The following is a 19,544-nucleotide window of genomic DNA, read 5'->3' as shown; positions in this document are numbered from 1 at the left end:
AATTTCCATGTGTTTGTATAGTTTCCAGAATTTTGTTTGTTATTGATTTCTAATTTTAATCCATTGTGGTCTGAAAAAATACATGAGATAATTCCAATTTTTTTGAATTTGTTGAGACTTGATTTGTGACCTAACATGTGATCTATCCTGGAGAATAATCCATGTGCTGATGAGAAGAATGAATATTCTGAGGTTGTTGGATGGAATGTTATGTAGATATCTGCCAAGTCCAATTGGTCTAGAGTATTGTCTAGATCTTGTGTTTCTCTGCTGATTCTTTTCCTAGATGATCTGTCCAATATTGATAGTGGGGTGTTCAGGTTCCCTGCTATTATGGTATTAGTGTCTATTTCCTTCTTTAGGTCTAATAGAGTTTGTTTTATAAATCTGGCTGCTCCAACATTGGGTGCATATATATTTATGATTGTTATGTCTTCTCGATGGATCAATCCTTTTATCATTATGTAGTGGCCCTCATTATCTCTTTTTATGGTTTTTAGTTTAAAGTCTATTTTATAAGCTATAAGGATAGCTACTTCAGCTCATTTTTCTTTTCTGTTTGTATGGTAAGTCTTTTTCCATCCTTTCACTCAGTCTATGTGAGTCTTCATGGGTGAGGTCGGTCTCTTGAAGGCAGCATATAGTTGGGCACTCCTTTTTAATCCCGTCAGCCAGTCTGTGTCTTTTGATTGGGGAATTTAAGCCTTTTATGTTAAGAGTTGTTATTGTAATGTGTTGATTTAATCCAAACATTTTATTGATTTTCGTTTGGATATCTTAGGTATCTTTTGTTCCTTTCTTTCTTATTTACTGTTTGTTTTCTATATTAGTTGGTTCCTTGGGTTGTAGATAGCCTTTTTGTTTGTTTGTTTTCTCTTCATGGATGCCATTTTTGTTATACTAGTGGTTTTTGATTTTTCTTGAGTTTTTACGGCAGTGGTGTTTGTTTATCATGTACCAAACCCAGTATTTCCCTTGAGAATTTCTTATAAGGGTGGTCATGTGGTAGTGAACTCCTGCAGTTTTTGTTTGTCTGAGAAACATACAATTTGCCCTTCATTTCGGAAGGATAGCCTTGTGGAGTAGAGTATTCTTGGCTGGCAATATCTGTCTTTTAGTATTTTGAATATCTCATCCCATTCCTTTCTGGCTTTTAGGGTTTGTGATGAAAAGTCTGATGTTAGTCTGATTGGGCTCCCTTATAGGTGATTTGATGCTTCTCTCTTGTGGCTTTTAAGATTCTCTCTTTGTCTTTGAGTGCCAATTTTACCATATCATGTCTTGGAGAAGACCTTTTTGGATTGAATACGTTTGGGGATCTTTCAGCTTCCTGAATCTGAATATTTGAGCACTTAAGGTTGTCTGATATCTCTCTTAGATTTTTTCAATGCCTTTAATTCTTTTTTCTTTTTGTCTGCCTGTGTTATTTCAAACAGCCCATCTTCAAGGTCAGAAGTTCTCTCTTCTACTTCTGCAAGCCTGCTGGTTAAACTCTCTGTTGTGTTTTTTATTTTGTTGAATGAATTCTTTAGTTCAGCAAGCTCTGCTACATTCTTTTTCAGGGCATTGATTTCCTTGTGCATTTCTTCTTTCAGGTCCTGTATACTTTTCCTCCTTTCATCATGTTGTCTAGCTGAGTTTTCTTGTATCTCATTCAGTTTCCTTAGAATTATCACTCAAAATTCCTTGTCAGACATTTCAAGGGCTTCTTGTTCTAATAGGATCTAGAGCTTGAGAGTTATTACTCTTTGTTGGTGTAGTTTCTTGATTTTTCATATTTCTGGTATCTTTCCTTTGAAGTTTAGTCATTGTGGCAGGGGGTTTCACAGCCACTGGTTTGACGCTGTCTGGCTAGGATGTTGCTGGGGTTTCCAATTTGGTACAGCTACCTCAGTGTCTGCTCAGTTGGCCACTAGTGCCTTGCGTGTGTGGTTGCCTCGGGTCTTGGGCCTCTCCGGGGGGCTGCCTCTCTGAGCAGCATGCACTCGGGCAGGCTGCTGGGTCATGCAGTGGCAACGCAGGGCACGTGGTTTCTGCAGAAATTCCCCCTCCCCTGCTGGACGTTTCCCTGCTCTGAAAGCACTCGCTGGGCTGGGGATGGAGTCTGTTGGTGGCGGTGAGGCCTACCTGCTGGGTTGTGCACCGGCACCGCAGGGCGTGTGTTCTCTGTGGAGCTTCTGCCTCCCCTGCTGGATGTCTGGCCCTACCTAATTTTAATTCTTTTTGTTTCTTCCAGCTCATCTCAGTCTACCATTTCCCTCCCTACCTCCTCTGAGTTCCTAGAAGTTACCAAGACTTACTTGTCTCAGGGCATTTCCACTTGCTCTTTCTTCTGCCTAGAATTTTCTCCCCTGACCTGCCTTTTTATCCTTCTCAGCATTTAGGGGTCTGTTCAAATGTCACCTCCTCAGAGAGACATTCCGTGACCACCCTATCTAAGGTAATCCTTCCCCCAGTTCCTCTGCATCACATCTCCTATTTATTCCTTTTAAAGAACTTTGTACAATTATCTTATTTTCTTGTTTATGCTCTGTCCTTCTCAAAGAGAATTTGATATTCAAGAGGCCAGTACCTTCCTTATCTTGTTGCTTGCTTTATTCCCAGTACTTTGAACATGTCTGGCTCACAGCAGGCACACTGAATAAAATATTTGTTGGAGAATAAATAAACCTGACTTCAACTATTTTCATTTTTATCATACCTAGTGTATAGTTAAAGTCATAAAATATGAGGAAGCTTCATTTTGGGGCAAGATTCTTACTGGTGATGCATTTCAATTTTAGCTTACTCATCAAGAATCTCACATGTAACACTGAAAATATTAATATCTTGCATGCATAGTTTTTAAAAATTTCAAAGTAATTCCCTACATCTTTAGATAATAGTAAATATTCAATGAATGCTTCCTTTGCACAGAGCACTGTCTAAGTACTTTCCATACATTACCTCATTTAATCTTCACAATGACCATTTGAAACAGTTACTGTTATCATTTACATTTATTTGTTTATTTTATTTTTATTTATTTATTTATTTATTTTTTCCTTTTTGTCTTTTTTCATGTCCGGCAACGGATTGCAACCCTCAGTGTCGCGCCCGTACTGGACCGGGACCGGCAACGGGATCGCAACCCTCGGCGCTGCACCCACACCTCACTCAGCCAGTGAGCGGGAACCGGTCTGTATGTGGGATCCGAACCCTCGGCGGGAGCGCCGCCGCGCTCTCAAGCGGCGCACTGTAGCAGTGTGCCACCGGGCCAGCCCCTATCATTTACATTTATAAGACAGGAGACTGAGGGTGAGCCACTTGCTAGCATGGCATGGATCATAAATTGGAAGGCCAGGCAATCAGACTCAAGAGTAGCCACCTCATTTGATTTGTCTCATTACATTGGAGGTCCATAGCATGGACCCTATTCTGCTACTGCAGCAGGGGTTGGAGACTCTAAGAGAATCACTGAGGTGCTAGAGATGCAAGGTTAGTGGGTGTTAAAGTTTCCTGAAAGAGTTAATCCTTTCTGCCAATCACTCACTGTCACAGCTAACAGGGCTAGTTGAACTGCATTATAAATAAGGGAGGCTGAGGGACTGTGTGGGCCCAGTTTATAATAAAAACTGAATGCTGTTTCTGCCTTGTAAAGCAAATGTGGCTTGTATCAAGGATCTGGAAATCAGTTTTCTTCTTTGAGGTGAAAAGTGACAATTGAAGGATGCTTATGAGAAATTAGAACAGAATATGTTAAAAAAGAACAATGCTAAAATGCCATCAACGGTGACTTAGGTGGATGATATGATTATGAGTGATTTTTATTTTCTTCTTTATAGTTCAACATTTAATAACACTTGGGCTCATAAAACACCACTTCACACACATAGTTTTACAATCTGTGTAGAATTGTCCATTAGAGCACTAAGAGAAAATTCTCAAGAGTTCACTTTGTAGGAAAAGGAATCTTGTGTTGATTTGATGAGCACTGTGGTGTTTCCAAATATCAATGCAGCATCTTCATAATTTCTGCCATTTACATGTACCAACTGCATTATTACTTACTTAATATTGATCTAATATTATTTTACTAGATTCACTATTTAGCGTTGTCCTAAGCAATAATAACTGTGAAGCCACAGGGTTGATTGGTTAGCTTTGATTTTTTTTTCTAACACACATGACAATAAGTATATAAATATGAAAATAAAAATGTTGGCCTGAAAGCCATCTTGAGTTCCACTAAGAGGAAACAAACACCACCTTTGGAAACTCTGAACTACTATGCTAACTTTAAAGAAAGATTCCCAGAACATAGTCCCTTGGATGCTTCTTCTTTAAGTTAAATGGAAAATCTTATGGTAATACATTGACAATTCCACCTCAGAACTCATGTGCTTTTGTAATGTGGAAAAATGTCAATCATACTCCCTGTTACACCAGATGATGTGAAATCAGTGGCTGAAATCAGCAGGAATAAGAAGATCTTGACTAAGGCAGTGTGATGTTGTTGGCTGATTGGTACACGACGTAACAGGAGAGAAACTTACATTTGTTATCGGGTCATTTTCATTCTCCGTAACACATCCCTGAAGATTTAAGTTGAGAGCTTTACAAATGATCATGATTCTTTTGGCAGCTTTTTCTTCAAATGGTTTGATCACAAAATCAGGTTCTAAAAGATCCTTTTTTTGAAGTTTCAAGGTCTAAAAAAGTTTTGAAAATTTTAGTTACTGAACACCGATCATAAAAAGAAATTCTAAATTATAATCCCTAGTTGTATGGATCAAGTTCATATTTGCTTAGAAAGAATTTCCACTTACATCTATATCTGGATCCAGTGAGAACAGATTTAGCCTTTCCATGTTTCGAGTTGTTTTTACAGTATCTTCAGTTTCTGTGAGGTACTGCAGAGAAAACTGTGTTAGTTCTTGGTGTCTAAACATCCAGATGCAGCCACAGCCACATTCATATGGCCAAGAAGTAGCTCCTTAGTAGTATCACTGTTTTGATATCATTCATCAACACTTGGAAAATCATGTAAAAGCATGCTTTTATTTTTAAACACTATGTGCATGTTAAGTAAAACACTAGGTTAATGGAAAGTTCTGAATTAGTTTCTTAGTTTAAAACATAAAAGAAAACATTTCCATCTTTTCCACGAAAGCAATAACTAATATGTAACTCAAATTTATTTGCACAGTACAATGTCAACTTTATTACTTTTGCGAAGTCTGGGTGCAGGCTATTCTCTGAAGAATCTGTTTCCTCTGGCGTGCATTCACAAGGTACAGAATTATCCAGCGAATCTTGAAAAGATACATCAAGACAGGTTATTAAATAATACTCATGAGTCGCACATTTTTCTAGCATGTGACATATGAAACTGGGTTAGACTCAAGAGCTAAGAGTGACATTGGTGAGCCTAAGCCTTCATTTTGCCCTGACTCTGGTACTTCATAGTGTTAGGTGATCTAGGCCTGGAAATCAGATCTCCCGATGCTCATTCTGGGATTCTTGCCATGATACCATCCTGTGCCCATAAGAACTGGGTCCTTGCAACACTACACTTATCCTTGGGGTTGTCTTGACTTACTTCATCAATGCATACTGAAATTTTCTTGCATGTGCCTATATTTTTGGTAATTCTGAATTTCAGGCCATCAATTTAGAACCTACCTTTGAGCTTCAGTTACTTAAACTCTGTAAGACACTCTGAACATTAATACTGTAGGTGATTACTGTTAATTAAATTATGAATGTAAAATTCCTACTATGACATATAGTAGTTGTATTAAAATCAACAAAGTTTTCTCCCTTATTATCTTGTGACTCTTTCACTTTCTGGCATATGACACGTAGACTACTAGAACTTAAAGATGCTTTGGTTTCCAATGTACCATGTGCTGAGCAAAATATCTTAAAACAGTTTTCTTTCTGCCATAGGTGAACTTGCCTTCTACATGGCTATAGACTTGTTTTTTTTTTTTTTTTTTTTTTTTTCACCATCTTTTCACCCTTTCTTTCCTTTCCTTTCTCCTGCTCTCTTCTCTTTGCCTAGAATGAATTAGAATCTTATGAAGGAATTAGGCTGGGCAGAAGAAAATTTTTTTATCTTATAAAAATCTCTATTGCTGGGCCGGCCCGGTGGCGCACTGCTATAGTGTGCCGCTTGGGAAGCACGGCGGCGTTCCCGCTGAGGGTTCGGATCCCACATACAGACCGGTTCCCGCTCACTGGCTGAGCGAGGCGCGGGAGCAACACCGAGGGCTGCGATCCCGTTGCCGGTCCCGGTCCGGTACGGGGGCGACACTGAGGGTTGCGATCCGTTGCCGGACACGGAAAAAGACAAAAAAAAAAAAAAAAAAAATCTCTATTGCCATGCACAATTTTGAAACTCTCACATAAGATCTAATCTCACCATGGTCAAAAAGCATAAATGAAAGATGCCTTTTAACACAAAGGAAGTAACCCATATTTTCTCTTATAGAGTATAAGATTCATTAATTAAATGCAATGAAAGACTAAAAAACACAAAATCCCCCCATAAGGTAACATCCCACTAGACACAGGCACATTTTTGATTCGACTGACAATTCCCAATGTCATTTGCTGGGTTCCAGCCTCAAATCATTGCCAGTCAACTCAAAATCATACCTATGTATGGTGACTATCACTAATCAATAAAGATTTAGGGATGGTTTCTTGAAGCAAATAGCTCAAAAGTGGACGAACCAGACCTGATAGCTACCACAATTAGTAGTGGCTTAAATGAACCAAAAGCTCAGGTCGCACTGGGCACCGGAAGGAAGGTGGGCTCATGTGCTCACCCAGCCCCAGGTCGGTGAGCTCCGTGCTCCTCCTCCCCTGCAGGGGCCCCTCAGGACTGATCTGCAGGATGCGGTTGAGGGTGTGGATCCATTCGTCCATATCTGACTCTGTTTCAGCTGCCAGCACAAAATAGGTCAGGTCATTCATTTTCAATTCAAAGGCGTATTTTCTTAGTCTGTTATTCTGTGGTATAAAAAGAAAGGAGAAAAAAGAATACCAGTTAATAAGTCCTAGAGAATGAGAGACGTTTTTATGGGATTGGGGTTCCACAGTCTTTCCATACAGGTAGGTAATGAAACACACCTTCCAAAACAGGACAAAATTTTAGATGGGTATGAATCATTTTTGTTTGATTTCTTTCACAGCTTTTTGTACTAAGAAATATTTTATTTAATTGTTTTATCGGATGGGCATGTTGGCTCAAAAATTTCATCTTCAGGCACATGTGAATATATTTTAACCTTCTTTAAATAGTTGCTTTGAGTTTCTGCCTTCATTTTCCCACTGCACATTCTGTCTGCAATTCACTCCAGTTGGGCTTCCAACCCCATCATGCCCCAGAGGCAGCACTTGCCAAGGTCACTAACAAGCTCTATGTTGCCATACTATCCAAGGGACATTTCTTTCTTTGCATCTTCCTTGACCTTTCAGCAGATTAACATGGTGGCCACTTCCTCCTTCTTGAAATTCACCTTTCTCTGGTTTCCATAATATCTATTCTGGTTTTCTTTTTCCCTCATTGGCCACAACTTTTCAATCACCTCTGTTGGCTCTTCCTTCTGGTGACTTCTAATGATAATCCTGTCTCTGTCTTAGATCCCTTTCTCCCCTTTTTCTCTCATTTAGTCCAATGGTTTTAAGTGACATCTATGTGCAATGTTGTCCCAATTCCTCTCCTGGCTCTCGCTTCTGCACCAACCTCCAGACTCTTCTCTAATTTCACATCTCTACTTTGCCTTTTATGACCAACCCACGGGGACTTGCTTTAGTTCCCTGGATGTGCTCCTGTCCCATGCCTTGTTGTTGTCATAGGCCTAAAACAGCTCCTCCCCCACCCCACATGTGCTCTTGCAAACACAGTGAGTGGGATGTTTGCTTTTCATGTACTTATGTGACTTGTGCTCTTCAGATCTCAGCTGGGACCATCCTCAATTCCCCAGTCTAGGACAAGGTTCTTGTCCTATAGGCCACTTACAACAATTTAGAATTATATGCTTATTCATTTTTGTTTGTTTTGACAAATTTCTATCTCCCTCAAGGCTACGCCCATAAGGTTCTGGGCCAGTTTTGCTAACCACCGTATCCTGTAATAGTGCCGAGACATAAGAAGGATTTAATAACAGTGGGTTTAAAAACAGTCACATTTTACAAATGAAAAAGGATAGGTTCCTATTCTTGGGGAACTGACATTCTAGTTGGGAAGAGGTGAATGAATGAATAAATCATTGAAGGATTGAACAAACAATTGAAAAACAGATTCTATGTTGTTTAAAGAATTAAAATGGACTGAAGTGATGAGTAGCTACTTAAGATTGGGTGTTCAAAGCATGCCTTTCACAGAAAGCAACATCTAGGTTGAAATCTGTAAGAAGATTGGGGATGGTCATTTTAAATTGTTACAACAGTTTTATATATTCCCACCATGATTTTAGAAATGTAAATTCGAAGTGGAAACTCCCAATCATACAAACTAGTGTTATGTAACCTGGGGTGGTTTAAGAATCCATCTTTAATTAACTCCTGGGTAATTCTGATGCAGGTGTTCTTCTTTTATCCACACTGTACTAAAGCCTGTAGAGCATTCATAATTTTAATAAAGCACAACCTAACACTTAGGCTAACTCTATTAATACACAAATAGAAGAAGAATCCTAAGATGACAGCATCACCTCATGATGATGTGGGGTTGTGGCTAAACATCAAGGTATAAAACACTTTTTGAGAACTGGATTGGATTGCTACTTTTTGGTGGCAAGAAAAAAAATTTAACATCTTCTAGGCATTCTTTTTCTTTGGAATGCTCTCATAGACTGTTCCAAGATAGTTTGTTTCTTTCAACTTCTACAACAGCACAATTACTACTACAAATACGACACTTAAAAACACTTGTACTATATAGTAGGTTCTGTGCTTAAGCATTTTTCAGCCATTATTTTATTTAAATCTCATAACAACCCTATGAGACAAACTGTATTAGTCCATTTAACATATGATAGAATTGAGGCTTGGGAAGATTAGTTAAAATGTGCTTGGGATTACATACATAGCAAGTGGCAGAGAAGGGAAAATAACCCTTTTGTACTTCAACACTTGTATTCTTAATCCCACCTGCTGAGCTAACCCATGCATTGCAAGGGCCTGGGAACATTGGAGGTGCTCACTGGTTGCTGTTCTTCCTTACCATTGCTCTGGAGCCATCCTACACTGAAGAGGGAGCTGTGGGCTGGGGAGTCATAGTTTGTCTAAGTGCATGAAAAATACACAGCAGAGCAACACGTAAGACTTGAGAAAAAGTAAAATTCAGGAATTGAAGGAGAAAAAAGAATTAGCTAAAAAAAGCCAACTGTTCTCAGCTAACTTCACAGCTCAGGTGTTACTTTCTAGACCATTCCAAGGACAAGCTCTTTGCTCCTGTCTTCACATTTATATTTTTGTCAAGTATTATATATTTCTTTGCCTTGTAACAATTCAGTAGAACATCTGGCTCTTTAATAGTCCACAAGTCTCATAAGGGCAGAAGCTAACTTTTAAATCCTCAGTGCTTACTGCTGTGATATCATTCATTCGCAAAAGCGGTGTCTGTCATGTGTGCATTTTGCGCCGGGCGAAAACAGTTTCTGCGCTTGCAGAATGGGGGAGACAGGTGTTCATCATTTAATCATACAAACGTGAAACTGAAAAATAAATGTGCTTAAGTTTTGTGTAAATATTTTGAAGACGAGTTACCAAGAATAAAATAGAGTGATTTGGCCAAGTTAATGATTTGCACAAGTTGCATTTTGAGAAAACCATTTTGGCTATAGTGTAAACGGTGTGTGTGTGTGTGTGTGTGTGTGTGTGTGTGTGTGTGTGTGTAGCAGCCAGAAAGACAGTTGCCTCAAACTTTAGTGAGCAAAGCAAACATCCAGGCAGCTTGTTTAAGAATGCAAATTCCTAGATGCTAGGGTCTTCCCAGGAGGAGTAGGGCAGACTCCCTTTTTATACCCTCATACATACTTCTGGGAGAATCTAAGGAGGGAGGTCTGTGACTTTGACTTTGTTGATGCAGAGGGTAAAGGGCAAGGACAAGGTATAAAAGGAGCGACAGGCTTTCTATTACAGTACCATTTTCTTTTAAAAAACAACAGGAGTAAAAGCAGACACTCAGAAAAGTACTAAAAATGCCCAGAGTTTAGGGCATAACTTTTGCTAGGATATTGTTAAGTATCTGAATACAGCAGAATGCAAGCAAATCTCAGTGTTGTCTTGAAACAAAGGAAAGACTCCGCTTGAGTAATCTGCTGCTGAAAGCAACGTGGACAGGGAGATGCAAAGCTATGTAAAATGCTCATATTGGTTCAAAATTAAAAGTGGATCAAGCTGCAACCTGCTTGCAAATGCAGATGCCCCAAACTAATACAATTTTAGAAATAAAACATTACAAATTATAAACAAAAGTTGATTTTCAAAATTGCATTTCATACTTCAATTGAATTGAATATGGTTGCTGGCTTCAACAATATTATTAAAAATACTTTTAAAACATTTAAGCAATGTTTAACAAGCCCTTGTTCCTCAAAAAGGAACATTTAGGAGTGAAATAAATATTCCATTTGTAACTTCTCAAAAACTGAATTATCTTTTCTATTTTGAGAAAAATAGAACTACTTGCAGTGCAGAGAATCTTATGTTGAGAAAGATTAACATGCCTGAGTGGTTTTTTATCTCATTCTCTGTAATCTTGAAGATAATGGCCTATCGAATGGTGAAAAAGAAAGGACAAAAGTAGAAAATCAATAGGACATTTTAATAATCTTGAAGAGCAATTGTTAAGTCATTAAAATAGTAATCAAGAAGTAATCATATTCATCTTTCACTCCCCAAACTTTCATCTATTTTCCTTAAATCAGTGTCCTTTGCAGCCAGTGTAACAACTTGGTTCAGTCAAGCTCACCACAGTCCATCCACATGAGTTCATAAATAACAGGAAACTGTCAATATGTCCTACCATCGGATGTGTTTAATGAGTTCTGGCAAACTGGTCTGCCTCCACAGTATTCATTTGGAAAAGTTCCAAATTATAGGTACTCCAAGAAAACCACTGAAGTCAATGTAAGACTGAATATTTAAGAAGGAAGTTACCCAAACAAATTATTCTGTTTTACCTACCATGCTGCTAGTATCTTTTACAGAATTTTGCAGGAACAAAAGAAGATTTCTAAAATGAAACACTCAATGTTAAATTCAGGTTATTGGTATTGGTTGCTGCCATCCATGCAATTTTTTCCTTTCTCTGCAAGTTTATTTGTTCATTCATTCAAAAAAAAATTATTGTGTACTTCCTGCATGCAAGTAAAACAGCATTGAAAAAAATTCAAGTAAAGTGCTTTCCCTCATTGAGTTTACATTCTAGTGCAATGGAGTATCAGTAAATAAAAAAGAAGAAATGTAACATATGTAGTATATATACATGTATAATATAATATAGCATCTTGCAGTGATAAATGTAATTTCACTCATGCATTTGTTATCAGAACTTACTGTAGGGGGTGTGTCACCCATGTTTTATTTGCACATGTCATATTTGTTTGGTTTTTTTCTGTGCATCCACAGGCTCAAAGCTCTTTGAAGACAGGAGCTGTATTTATGTTCATATTTGGCTTTTCCACAATGCTTTGCACATCACAGGTTTTCAAATATATATTTGCCTGAAATGAATCCTACCTCTAAAGCTCACTACTTAAAACTGCATCTGAGCCTATTTTTGCAGTGTTTCTTCAGCCCTAGTGGCTTGTGTAGGATCAATGTATGTATGTGGGTATGCCCACTTTATGTATGATAAATACAGCATTTCCTTGGGTATCTTTCTGTAACTTTGGACTTTCCTGTGCCTCAAATATAATTTTGCCATTTATTAGCATTGTGACTTGGCAAAGTCACTCTATCTTTCTGAGTTTTATTTTAATAAATGGAAGAAAATAATGCATGTCCCATCAACTGCTGTCAAATAATATATTAGACAAAGAGAATTACAAGTATCATGTTGGTTGTTATAATCACAGGAAGTGAGATATTTAGAGCCAGAGTTTGCAAATGGGAGGGCTACAGGTCATATATGGCTTCTAGATTTGTTTTGGAAGGCACACTCCTCTCCCCCACCTCTCCTGCAACTTCACTGCCTTTATGTGGGCATGCACACTCCAGATGACTCATGCAGTGGGCTGCCTGCCCTGCAGAAGGCATCTGAGTTTCAAGCCTTTGACACATGAGGCCATTGTCTTGGAACCCATATTCACATGGTGGTAGACCTAGCACCTAGGAGGTAATGAACAGTGTCTGGCATTCCACTATCCCCACTTAGGCCTGTACAAAGTGACATCAGCCATTATCACTGTTGACATAGGGACTGTAGACAGATGGGATTCTTGGGCCATACATTCTCTTCCACAGTGGCATGGATGGATGGAGAGATGGATGGAAGAACGAACTCAGCCATTATCACTGTTGACATAGGGACTGTAGACAGATGGGATTCTTGGGCCATACATTCGCTTCCACAGTGGCATGGATGGATGGAGAGATGGATGGAAGAACGAACGAATGAATGAATGAATAAAAATCTTTCAAAGAACAAGATAGGATAACACAGACCAAAATATCCCTTAGTCCCAGGATAAAACTGAAACACCATAAACTGGAAGTTTTGCTCCAGAATGGGAGTGCAGTCCTATAAAATGGATCTAAAACTGTTTGATGATGTACAAAAAAGTGGAAAACTACAGTTAGTTCTCTCTCTCCTTTTTTTTTAACCAAAATCCAGGAAATTACCAATCATAAACATCTCCTAAAGTCTCTTAAAAATCTGGGTTGAAGTTTCTCTCTACTTGAGGACATCCTTGTAATATAAGTCTAAGAATTCCAAGAATTATTCTTAGGAAAACACAATGGTATAGACTGAGGATGAATGAAGCAAACTAAAACGGCATATTCACTAAATATTGTAATAAACGTGAACTTCCTAAGAATGTCAGATGGTAGGTGGAACTTTCTGAGGCAAAGCCTTTTGTTCCCCTTTTCTGTTTTATTCAAGGGGAACTGGCAGTGATTCCTGACAAAGCAGATCTGACTCATTCTAGTTATTCACTTGCTCTGTATTTTTGTGTGTATGTGATTCATCTCCAGGCACATTTTGTGCCCGAGAGCTTACTAGAGTAATGGCTAAATTTGCACTTTCTCATTCAAAATCTTCTTTCCAGATGTAAAGCCTTACAAATCAGAACAGGCTGAAAGCATATATGTTCGAACTGGGACCTACACACACAGTGAAATGTGACCCACATGTCTACCCCCTAAAGTGATCTCAAGAAGCTGAGGGACCTCAGAAGCTGGTTTCTGCCTTTATGAAGGATGTAGAGGATACTAGATAAAAGTTCTTGACAATGAGGAATAGAAATGCAGGGATACCAAGCTGAACCCTTTAAAAGATACACACGCAAAACCTACCTTGAGGAATCCTACAGATAGGCTCAGCTTTTCTGTACAGATTTGCAGCCTGACCTAGAAGAGTTCATTACTGTTCTGCACTCTCAGAACATTCCATGGACTCTGCCATTCATAACACTGTTATAGCTCTTGCAATATTGTATAATAATGAGTATGTGGCTAAGTTCTTCTCCAACTTTGACCTCAACAAAGAATTCTCCATGCTGGCACAGTTCCTAGCACGTCAGAGGCACTAAATAAGTTTGTTGAATGGATTAATGGAATAAAGAAAAAGATAAATTAATTAGCACATTTTAGGTAGAAATTTCAGAAAGATGCATCAAGATTTTCTAAAAAGGCTTTCCCACAATGGAAGTCTATCTCCCAAAGATGTAACCTTTGTGATTAATGAGAGAACCAGGGAAGAAAGACTGATGACATACCATCTCCCAGTCCTTTTCACATGTTAGCACATTTATCCTAATCTTACAGGCAAGAGCCCTGAGATCAAAGAGGTTGAGTCACTCACTCAAAGCCTTCAGATAGTAAATGGCAAAACTAGAATTTCAATGCTGACCTTCATGAATCCCAAGCTCGTGTTTCCCCCCACAAGACTCTTTCTTTCCAAGACAATGTTTAAGCAGAGACTGAAACACAATTTAAGTTAGAGAGATGAAGAGGTTAAAAAATGAATAAAATGACTACTCACTTGCTAGAGTGAGCCTTAAAGTACAAATGGAAAAGAAAATATTTAAATTTTTCAGCTCAGTGTCTATAAAATGTAGTTATTGATCTTTAATCTATTGCTAAACTTTTACTTTTTGTTTCTAAGGCCAAGGAGTCTTCTTTGTGACCAACAATAGAAAACTATCTCCACCCTCCATTAAGACCCTTATTGCCCTTTCCATAAGGAAAGTTGGCATCCGTGTTAAAATGCAATTATCTTTCAATTCTAGTGGAGTGTCCAGCAACGCTTAATTAATTCTTCCCTTTTAAAGTTCAGCCTTATTATTTTCTGGAGGAGTTGCAGGTTTTAACAGATGAACTGTCCAGAAATAGGCCAGGACTGAGTGACTCTATTTTGTGTCCACTTATCCAAGTGCCCCCAGTAGTGGTCTCAGACGTAATGTCAGCTATGAAACAAGCTATGTGAGTACCCGAGGCTTGGTGGGAACAGAAAGTACTGCTCTAGTGGCTTGTGACCAGAAGCCGAGACCTCAACCTCAATGAGCCAGAGTCTTATTGTGAAATTTGAGGGTAAATTGTTAAAACACTTGATTGCTTCAATTTTTACGTAATAGGGATTAAGGATAGCTATTTCATCAGAGTAGAAAGAATAAAGGTTTTAATGTTAAGATGTTCAAGTGGAGTCTATGGGGTTATTCTGCTTCCCTTTGCCACTATGTTCCATGTCAAATTTAACAGTAAGGACCATAATTTGAATACCAAGAGCTTGCAGAACAGCATTATCTGCTGAAAGCACTATGTCTGTTTCTGAAATTAAACTCTTGGGAATCAATGCAGCCCTTGTCTTTGAAGAAAACCTCCTCTTCAAAGAAAGATGAGTGGATGCACATTGTAAATTTACTATCTCATTATTACCTAATTATAAAAACAACATTTATTAAGTGCATAATTTGAGCTAGGTGATTTATATATTACCTTACTGAATTTCTTTAGCTCAGTGGACCTCTACATTGCAGCCACATATGTCATTTTCCTCTTCTCCTTGGATATATCAGACTTGCTCTGCCTCAGGACCTTTGCACCTGCTGCCCCTGCTCATTCTTTAGCCTGCAGATCAAATGGTCTCTCCACAAAAAATGCTTTTCTCACTTCTCAAGTATCAATGTTCCTGTCTAACCTCACCATTCATCTCTCTCCTTCTGTTACCCTGTTTATTTTCTTCAGTGCAAATTTTACTGATTTCACTCCACAAAAAATGCTTTTCTCACTTCTCAAGTATCAATGTTCCTGTCTAACCTCACCATTCACCTCTCTCCCTCTGTTACCCTGTTTATTTTCTTCAGTGCAAATTTTACTGATTTCATGTTCTGTTTATTTTTGTTGCTTATTCCTGTTTTTCTTTCTCTTTTGAAAGTAAGTTTTGTGGAAGCAGAGATCTAGGCTGCCTTGTTCTTCACTGACTCCTTCGAGTCTGGAACAGTTCTTGGCTCATATCAGACATCCTAAAAATATTTGTTGAACACACTTTTCAATTAAAAAAAGAAATCCAAGGGGAAAAGGAATTTCTACTCACCTGCACCACACCTGTACAGGAATCCAAAAAAATGCAGCCTTTGGGTTCTTTGGATATTTTTTCATCTTTGTAAAAATTCATAATATAGGAGTTATCTGGCAACTGTGTCAGCTGGAAGTAACGCTTTTTGAATGACTAAATAAAGAAAAAGATATAAAGAGGTTGTTTAAGTTGTAGTGTGGTATTACTCATGAAAATTAGAATTTTCCTAATTCCTTCCGGAGTGCTATATTTCTAGGGCATCGTTCTAGAGAAGAGCATCTTACTTCCTCCTAAATAAAATATTACATGAAACATAAACTCAATGCAAATGGCTCTGCTCTGTGCTGTGACCAAAGGAGAGGATGTCAAGAAAGGTGACAGAAACAAAGATGAGCCTTGATGTCTCCTTACCCGAACAGTAACGGTATTGTTGACGGTGCTGTTAAAATTCCCCTTGTAGAGCCAGCCAGACTTGAAAACGCCGGTCCCTCCTGCTGCCCCACCGCCCTTGGAGGATGAGTGGGACGTGGTGTCCTGTACAAAAGGCATCATTAGCATGACAGCCATCTTTGTGGATCGCAGATCATAGACACTGCACACAAAAACAAGACCCCTTTTCCTCTTTTTGACTCATCTTAAATAATTATGTTCAATTTAAAAATAAACCCCCCCCAAATCCCCCATGATTCATTTTGGCTAAATGCCCTAACACAAACAGCTACTGCAGCTTATGAAAAACTGCTCAGAATGTGAAACGCTCTAGTGCAAGACAGGAACTAATTGTCCTCATGTTTTAAACATTTCACTTTCGACAATGTACTTGCCTCGTCCTTATCAGCATCTTCATGGTCAACCTCAAAGGAATGTGAAGGAAGTTTCTCTGGTTTGTATTCTGCTCTGATATTTAAAAAAAAAAAAAAATTCTGATTTGTTGTTTGAAACATTGCTTTCATTTTCAGCAGCTCCCTGGGTAACAACTACTGTGCTGGCATTCTTACAAATTTTTATAAAATAACATCATCTTGTGAAGGTCCTATTTCTTTTGGAAACATTAACTTTCACCTACACTATTACATCTTATCTTTTAGTCAATAAGTCTACTGTGCTGGCATTCTTACAAATTTTTATAAAATAACATCATCTTGTGAAGGTCCTATTTCCTTTGGAAACATTAACTTTCACCTACACTATTACATCTTATCTTTTAGTCAATAAGTCTCTATTTTAAACCATGGAGTTACTATTTCTGTAGATTTACACATATTTTTTCGAATTAGATAAAAGCAAGTAGGACAATTTTACAGGTTTGATAGTTTCTATTTTCCTTCTTCCACGTTTTGAAATGGAATATTAAATAGTGATATTTTCATTACCTTTTCTGAGTCACCTATACGTGGCATGCCCAAGGCTACATGAAGGTCATTTGAAGAGCCTCAGCCTTGAAGAACCCTGTTCCTGAGAAGCAGCCTGTGCTCAGGCCACTAGGCTGTGCTGCTCCCTCTACTGCAGCCTCCTCAAAAGGTGGCACCAAAGGGACTTAGTGGCAATTATGTTCACTTTGTGCATTCCCACGGTAGCATGGAGATGCCTGTTTAAGTCACAGCATCACTGGCCAACCCAGAGGAGCAACAGTGTTCACCTGGTGTTATAAATGGTCAAATAAGTCAGAGATAAGCTCCCCCTGACTTGATTCTTTTTCATCACTAATGGTTGAATGGAAACCAGACAACATCATCCAAAGTATGGGCATTCCTTGATATCCAGTTTTTTGGCCCTTTTACTGCATAAAATCCCATGTGTGGCAATCTCATAGAATGTTTGTGTTTTCCTTAAGGTGACTTATGCTATGTAGAAACAACCTCTAAGTCTGAATACTGAGCAAAAAAGACCAGGGCACATTTGGTATTCCCATCACAAATCGTTTTCTATGTTGATGGTATTCCAGATAGGAAGGTGAATGATCAAGGACGCTTTATACTTAAGAAGACACAAAATCGCCATACTGTGCATTCACACAGGGCTCTGACCAGTGGTTTTAAAATGCTCTTTTACTTTCCCTCTGAAAGACACACAAATGCCCGTTCCCAGCAGGGAAAGTTAAAGCACGCACATAAAGTCATTGTCCTCACTGTTAAACTAAGGAAGGTCTGAGATCAGAACCACTTGCTCCATTCCTGATAAGAGGTGTATTTTTTTTAATGTGGTAAAATACACATAAGATCTACCATTCTAACTATTTTTTAAGTGCACAATTCAGCAGCATTAAGTACATTCACCCTGCCGTGTAACCGCCGTCACCAGCCACATCCAGACCGTTTTCATGATCCATACAGAAACTGTACACATGAAACAGTAACTCCCCGTTCCCCTTCCTCCAAGCCCCTGGTAACCACTCTTTTACTTTCTGTCTCTATGGCTTTGACTACGTTTTGTGATATTTGTCTTTTTTGTGTCTGACTTACTTCACTTAGCATAATGTCTTCAAGGTTCATTTACATTGTAGCATGTGTCAGGATTTCATTCCTTTTTAAAGGGGAATAATCTGTTAAAACCTGAGAAGAGTCTGTGTCCCCAAAGCATTTCCATGAAGTCACCCTGGACTCTGCAGAACTAGGACTCTCTTCCTGTGACTCTGTGTGTAAGTCTATTATGATGCTTGCCAGATCCTCTTATTTGTGCACTTGTCCTAGTCGTCCATCCGATCAGACATTTCTCAAAGCCAGGAATTCTAGTGAATTCCCACCTGTATCTCACCTGTTTCCTTTCCTACTGCTATTGATGCTCAATATGTATTTGCTGATTGAATCAATTATAGGTAGTGTGAACAAGGATATCACAGAAGTGAAATAATATGAAATGGTATAATCTAAAACTCTGTTTGTAGAAGTCATTTTGCTAATTATCTTCTTAGCTGTAGAACACATTTTTGGTAAGAAAAGTCTTGTAGCAGATTGAACTATGCTCCCCCCCCCAACTCACTGATGCTTGAATTGTGTCCCCAAGTTTTATGTATTAGAAACTTGGCCCCCACTGTGACTATTAAGAAGGTGGGAAATCCTATTATGGCGATTGAAAGGTGGAGCCTTGAAGAGGTGACTGGATTGTAGGACCGTGCCCTAGTGAATGGATTAATAATGGTGGTTGGGGGTATGCTTCCACCATCTGGCAATGTGAGACCCCTGGGTCACTGTCATCATCACCAGATGGACTTTGGACTTTCCAGCCTCAGAAACTGGAAGCAATGTATTTCATTTTCTGTATAAATTATCCAGTTCCAGATATTTTCTTATAAAAAACCAAAATGGACTAATTCAGTCTTAAGAGGTACCTCCAACAAGTTAAATAGGTTTTTTTAAAAGTATTTTAATGGTGCAACCCCTATGGAAAATGGTTTGGAGGTTCCTCAAACAGTTGAAGATAGATCTACCATATGACCCAGCTATCCCACTGCTGGGAATATATCCAAAGGAATGGAAATCATCAAGTCGAAGGTATACCTGTTTCCCAATGTTCATTGCAGCACTCTTCACAATAGCCAAGAGCTGGAATCAGCCCAAATGTCCATCATCGGATGAGTGGATACGGAAAATGTGGTATATCTACACAATGGAATACTACTCAGCTATAAAAACGAATGAAATACTACCATTTGCAACAACATGGATGGACCTTGAAAGAATAATATTAAGTGAAACGAGTCAGGCAGAGAAAAAGAAATACCACATGTTCTCACTTATTGGTGGGAGCTAAAAAAATAAACAAATTAATTCACCCACAAACACACACAAAAGAAAAAAAAAAAACC

At 38.6% G+C, this 19,544-nt stretch overlaps 1 protein-coding gene across 1 annotated transcript in view; it reads right to left on the bottom strand.

The window, feature by feature from the left end:
* The window catches only part of LOC103600075 (dedicator of cytokinesis protein 10-like), a gene marked incomplete at its 3' end in the record, with an annotated part of 151,701 nt that overhangs the window by 40,404 nt on the left and 91,753 nt on the right, over positions 1–19,544 (bottom strand). Inside the window, exons 5-11 of the mRNA XM_008584310.1 lie at positions 16,564–16,636; positions 16,151–16,273; positions 15,758–15,892; positions 6,816–6,999; positions 5,209–5,294; positions 4,809–4,892; positions 4,536–4,691 (exon numbers count right to left, since the gene is read on the bottom strand). Of these exons, the coding sequence (XP_008582532.1) occupies positions 4,536–4,691; positions 4,809–4,892; positions 5,209–5,294; positions 6,816–6,999; positions 15,758–15,892; positions 16,151–16,273; positions 16,564–16,636 (841 nt within the window). The remainder of the gene's footprint in view (positions 1–4,535; positions 4,692–4,808; positions 4,893–5,208; positions 5,295–6,815; positions 7,000–15,757; positions 15,893–16,150; positions 16,274–16,563; positions 16,637–19,544) is intronic.

Source organism: Galeopterus variegatus, unplaced genomic scaffold (assembly GCF_000696425.1).
Source record: "Galeopterus variegatus unplaced genomic scaffold, G_variegatus-3.0.2 Scaffold3215, whole genome shotgun sequence".
NCBI classification, from domain to species: Eukaryota; Metazoa; Chordata; class Mammalia; order Dermoptera; family Cynocephalidae; genus Galeopterus; species Galeopterus variegatus.
Note: the sequence above shows the minus strand (reverse complement) of the source record. Positions and strands in the feature narration are given on the sequence as shown.